Raw genomic sequence first — 6,000 nt, 5'->3', positions numbered from 1 at the left:
GTTGTCAGCCGTGCGTCTGCTTATCAGCCCCTGGATGGGAATAAAAAGCCCTCTCCTGCCCCAGCCTAGCTCTAGTCCGAGCTCCTGGACAGGCGCAGAGCTCTCATGGCGCTCTGGGCGATTCTCCTCTGGACCCTGACAGCATCACTGCTTGGAGGGCTCTACCTCCTGGGCGCCTTTCGGAGACGGAGACCTGATGAGCCGCCTCTAGACAAAGGTACCATTCCCTGGCTGGGTTACATGCTGGATTTCAGGAAGGACAGTTCAGAGTTTCTGAAAAGGATGCAGAGAAAACACGGGGATATTTTCACCGTGCTGATCGGGGGCTATTACTTCACCTTCGTGATGGACCCCTCCTGCTTTGGAGCCATTGTGAAGGAATCACGGTCTAAACTGGACTTTAGGACTTTCGCAGCTAAACTGGTCCTGCGGGTTTTTGGCTACAAGCCCATCAAAGCCAACTACAGCATAGTTCATGCATCGAGCACGAAGCATCTGATGGGAGACGGGCTCGCTGTCATGACACAAGCCACCATGGAGAACTTTCAGAAGCTGATGCTTTTCAATCTGGGCTCAGGAGACGAGAAGCGAGTGTGGCAGGAGGACAACCTCTTCTCCTTCTGCTACAACATTGTCTTCAGAGCCGGGTACCTGGCTCTGTATGGCACTGAGCCGCACCAAGGGGCAGGTAACAAGGAGAAAGCTGATGAGCGAGATCGCATCCGCTCCAACCAGCTGTTCCACGAGTTTCGGAAGTACGACCGCCTCTTCCCTCGCCTGGCCTATGGCATGTTGCCTCCCAAGGACAAGATAGAAGCTGAACGGCTTAAGAGGCTCTTCTCGAGCACGCTGTCCATGAAGAAGAGCTGGCAGAGGGACAATATCAGTGGGTGGATAAGTGAGCAAGACCGGCTTCTGGCAGAAAACGGTGTCCCCGAGTACATGCGGGACCGTTTCATGTTTATGCTACTCTGGGCATCCCAAGGCAATACAGGCCCAACTGCCTTCTGGCTCCTCTTGTATCTCATGAAACATCCAGCAGCTATGGAGGCAGTGAAGGATGAGGTACGTAAAGTCTCACGGGAGAACGGCCAGGAAGTGAAGCCAGGGAGCCCACCAATTAACATCACCAGGGACATGTTGAACCAGACCCCTCTTCTGGACAGTGCCTTGGAGGAGACCCTGAGGCTGGTTGCAGCCCCAATACTGGTGAGAGCTGTCCTCCAGGACATCAGCCTGAAGACGAGCCGCGGGACAGCGTACACCCTCCGCAAAGGGGATAGGGTGGCTCTGTTCCCACACATCTCTGTGCAGATGAACCCAGAGATCCACCCTGAGCCCCGTGAATTTAAGTACGACCGCTTCGTAAACCCGGACGGCACCAAGAAAGATTTCTACAGAAATGGGAAAAGGCTGAAATACTTCAGCATGCCTTGGGGGGCAGGAGTATCCATCTGTCCCGGGAGGTTCTTCGCTGCTGCCGAAATTAAACTGTTTGTGTTCCTGATGCTAAGTCACTATGACCTGGAGCTGGTCAACAGAGAAGAGGAGATCCCAGCGATAGACAGCAGCCGCTGGGGATTTGGGACGATGCAGCCAGTTCGTGATGTTCGGTTCAGGTACCGGCTGCGCTTTTGATTTGGCAAGTCCCGGTTGTGTTGTTTGTTCTGGTGTTAGCTGTGAAATAAATTGTATGATCCTGTGGCTACGAGATCCATGCAGCGCCAACGCAGATAGGACCTTGTTTGCTTAAGTTATCTCGGCTTTTCTCTTTGCCTCCTGCTCTGTGTCTCCCGCGTTGTTAGGTCATGTGATAACAGCTCGCCTGCACACCCACAACGGAGCAGAGGGAGAGACAACGTCAGGGTGAGGACCCCAAATAACACCCTGCCAAGCTACTCCCAGTCCCATCAGCCCATCGAAAGCTCGCCTGCACAAGCCCAGAGGAGCCCAGGGATGTACTGGCAGGCAAGAACCCAAATTAAGGACTGCCGAGGAACAAGCAACTTGTTTGTGTCCCTCCCAGGGCTGTCCTAGCAGAGCCATCAGCCCCACAGTCCTGGTGCGAGACCCAGCAAGGCGTGTCTTTGGGAGCAGCTCTCTGGATCACCATTTGGATTAAGAGGGATTGCTGCCAAGGCCGGGTGACATCTTATGGGGTGCAGGGGAAGAGCATTTTAGGATTATTATGCAGGAATGTTTAGGGGAGGAACCAAAGATGGGAAAAAGGAGGGATTTAGAGAGGAAAATAGAGGGGCAGTGGGATAAAAAAGGGCTGGTTGTTTGTAAACAGGCAGCTGGTCCATACACTTGTCTGGTCACACCTTGTGCCTGATCAACACAGTCTGTCCGACTGTCTTATTAAATTCCTTTCCTTAAATTCAAGGCCATGAGTCGGAGGCCCCATGGTGCTGGCAGCTGGCACGAGTGCGTGACTTGGTGTGCAAGCGAAGATCAGGCCAGATGAGCCGGCAAAGAGGTGAAGCGGCCAGGGGGCCTGGGCCTGAGGCTGGCTGCACACCTGCACTGGGACTGCGTTATTCCATTATCAGCTCCGTAATGACACAGCTCCTGCGTGAAGCATCACTGGCAGGACGGCCTCAGCTTGTAGTAAACCCCTGGAAAGTCAGAGAACAACAAACATCCTCTCCACAGACGTAAGGATTTCCTCAGGGTTTCCAATTTGCCCTGTCTACAGTCTCCCTCTTGTGCCCGACGAGATCCCCAAAGGGAGCAGAGGTGGGTTGTTCTGAGCAAGGACACACCGACAGCTCCTTCCCAGTTCATGTTTAAGGAAAGGCGAGATCTTGCCCATCTCATTTACCATATCAGTGGGAGGAAAAGGGAGTTGCAAACATCACTAATAACCACTGGATGTGATGCAGGATAAAACTTTTCTTTCTGAGCTCTGCTTTGCTTTTTTCCTTTGATAATTAGAGCTCTGACATCACCAATCCTTACAGAAGTTAAGTCACAGCCTTACCTGTGCAGAGGACAGTGGATTGATTTTAATGCTGATGCTAACCTTGGACTTTATGCATGAAACTCAAACATTTTCACCTGTGTCCAGACATCAAAGCCAGATTCTGCTTTGTTCTGCAGAGGACAGGGTTATGTTGAAACTGCATGTCGAGGGCAAACTATCCCGTATTACCAGATTGGGCATTAGCCCAGGCCTTGCAGTAGTGGAAATTCAGGCAGAAACTGTCAAGCAGCTGTGACAGAGCCAAGGAAAACAAACTACCTGTAACTGCACAAGGCTTCACTGGGACAGTTAATACTCCCATTAACACATCCAGCACCTTTTAATGACTTCCACATTCCCTCTACACCTGTCATCCCTTTTTTTTGTCACCCATAGGCTCTTTTCTTTGCTCTGCTACCAAGAGCCAGAGCTCTTCCCACGTTCTGGCTTATAATTTGATTTTTTGCAAACTCTAAACCACACCCAGGAAAGCCTTGGGATAGTTGGGCAGATCAGAACTAAGGTGACATCCTGGCCAAGCGATGTCCTCACTCCAGGGCTCTAGCAAGAGGATTTTTTTGTGTGGATGGTTTTCATGACAGTTGTTCACTGTTCAGTGTGTTTGTGGTTATCACTTGTAGGGACCCCGGCTCCGAGCTGAGGGGTGGGTGCTGCACAAACATGGGCTGGGATTGGGAAAGGTGTATAACAGTAGTGACAGTGATGACAATGATTCAGCAGAAAAACCTGGCTTTACTTCCTTGTCAGAGTGGTTTATTTAACCAACCAGCATTGAGTCTACAGAAGACCAGACATGCTCAAGTGCATGCAGTTGTGAGAAGCAAAAAAAAGTTAATCTGCAATTAAGTTTTATATTTAGGTGGGTTTTCCCTTGGTACTGAGCTTTCCATCCCAGTGTGTACCAGCAGCAGTAAGAACACGCCTGTGCCAACAACACCCTTACTGGATTTGTAAAAGAAGTTAAACAGGAAGGAATCCAGGGTTTCTAAAAGTGTACTGGGGGGCAGACTGGATGGCAGTGTCTGTCTCATGTAACTCCTCTATCTCCCAAGAGAGCTGAGCGTGGAGTCTGGCCCTAAACACCTGGTTTTCCCTTCTGTGGTGCACAGTGAAGACACCATCCCTTTGACATTCCAAGCCGGGCAGCCTGTTGGGTCAGCGGCTGCCCCCTGCAGCAGCAGGGGGAAACCCCTCCCCCAGTTCCCATTACACCGAACAGCGTGCAGGGGGACGGAGTCGTGAGGCTGCACACTTCACGTGGAACCATACGGGTTAAACACGATGGAACAGACCACCCCTGGTTAAACAGCATCACTTCTAGTGCAGAAGTGTGATGTGTTGGAAACTGGTTTCCCACCCTCCTTCCTCAAAACAGCCAGGTACAGCTCCAAGAAAGCCCTCGCTGACTGCTGCTTGTACGGAAAACGGAAGAAACGGAGCGGCACGTCACTCACCTCAGCGACACTCAGAGCGACACTGTGGTTATAAGTACAAAGCAGTGACACGGCTGACACCACCCACTGCGAAGCAAAGCAGAATTTGAAGGAGGAAAACGAATGTTCGGGATTTTTTTTCCGAGTTAAACCCCGCCGCATTCGCCGGTGATGCTGCTGCCGCCCCTCCTGGGAGGTGTGCCCGTGCGCTCCCCAGCCTCAGAGCGTCCAGGTCTCTCGTGACACAACAGCGGTACGTAACCAGGTCATGGTCACTACTGCGCCTCCTGCCTTTACTGCCCGGCGGCCCAGCAATTCCCAGCAACTCCCAGCACGCGCCGGGACGCCCCGTGGCAGGCAGGATGCACTGATCCAAACACGGCGAAGCCAGGCAGGGTGAAGGAGCGTTTTTGATGGGCAGCCAAGGAAGGCTGCAAGGCACCATGCACCCCCGGCAGCTTCGTGCTCAGCACGGCGTTCCGCACGAGCCCAAGTCAGCCCTGCCTGGGAGGAAAGCTGGACAATGAAATGCTCCGTGTGTCGGCATCCTGGCCACAGGGAACACCCTTCCCAGAGATGCCCATACACCAGGGTACAGTTTGGCTCCTTCAAGGGGTGTTTCTATATGTCTTTAACATGTTTTTAAGACAATTCATGCAGATGCAGTCAGGCAGGTGAGGGTTTACTGCAAGACCCTGCGTGATGGGTAAGTCTGTCATCTAGGTCTAACGAAAGACTTCAAATTCAAGCCCCCAAACCCAAGTTTTGCAGTGTTTTCAAAGCTTGAAACCATTGAGGAGCTCGGTCAGCTCTGCCGACAGAGCCGGGCAGGTGCCCACGGGGGGCTGGTGACCCCCACGGAGCCGCCCAGCTCACGGAGCAGCAGGCTGGGCTCTAAGGGAGCAGGCCTTGGGCCGCCCAAGTGGGGTGGCAAACGGAGGGTCAGCTTGGGCCCCAGGGGGAACAGTAGCTCTTCCCAAAGCCAAACAAGCTATGGCTGCTTGCAGAAGTCGTATGAGGAAGAGGTGCGATTTATCTCTTACCGGAAAACCCTTTTGCTGTTGCCCTCCCTGCACGCCCCTTGTGCTACAGGGTGGAGCTACAAGGCTGCTTTCATGGGCAGGAAATTGTTTCCTCAAAGACTATGAAAAACCCTGCTTAAAATCTCCTCGGTGGTACCACTGTCACTCACGTAACGCATATACCTCCCCCCTTTGCACCCCCTTGTTGCTCCACAGCTAGAAGAGCTCTCCTCTAGCCCCACGTTTAACCTCAGGTCAGGCTCCATGGGGGTGGTGGAGAACTCGCCTGGGTGAGCGACATGCCGAGTCTGGCTGCCGATGGGTGCTGGCAGGGTCCCACCACTCCAGCCTTCTGTCTGGCCTTTGGCAAAGCCATAGGATCACAGGACAAGTCAGGATGGGACAGAGCTCAGGAGGTCTCTAGACCAACCTTCTGCTCAAGGCAGGGTCGGCTATGGTCTCAGACCAGGTTGCTCAGGGCTTTATCCAGTTGGATCTCTACATCCAGAGCCTGAAGATATATTGTCTAATGTCAGCCCCCCAAAAGTGCGTCACTCTT

At 52.8% G+C, this 6,000-nt stretch overlaps 1 protein-coding gene across 1 annotated transcript; it reads left to right on the top strand.

Annotated features, from left to right (window-relative positions):
* On the top strand, positions 1 to 1,638 carry LOC104515298 (5-beta-cholestane-3-alpha,7-alpha-diol 12-alpha-hydroxylase). The gene has a single exon (XM_010159217.1). It carries the CDS (start codon positions 106 to 108, stop codon positions 1,636 to 1,638), a length of 1,533 nt encoding a protein of 510 aa, XP_010157519.1. The 5' UTR covers positions 1 to 105.
* Positions 1,639 to 6,000: the final 4,362 nt, after the last annotated feature.

Source organism: Eurypyga helias, unplaced genomic scaffold, assembly GCF_000690775.1.
Source record: "Eurypyga helias isolate BGI_N326 unplaced genomic scaffold, ASM69077v1 scaffold8449, whole genome shotgun sequence".
NCBI lineage: Eukaryota > Metazoa > Chordata > Aves > Eurypygiformes > Eurypygidae > Eurypyga > Eurypyga helias.
This window is presented reverse-complemented; position numbering and strand designations above follow the sequence as displayed.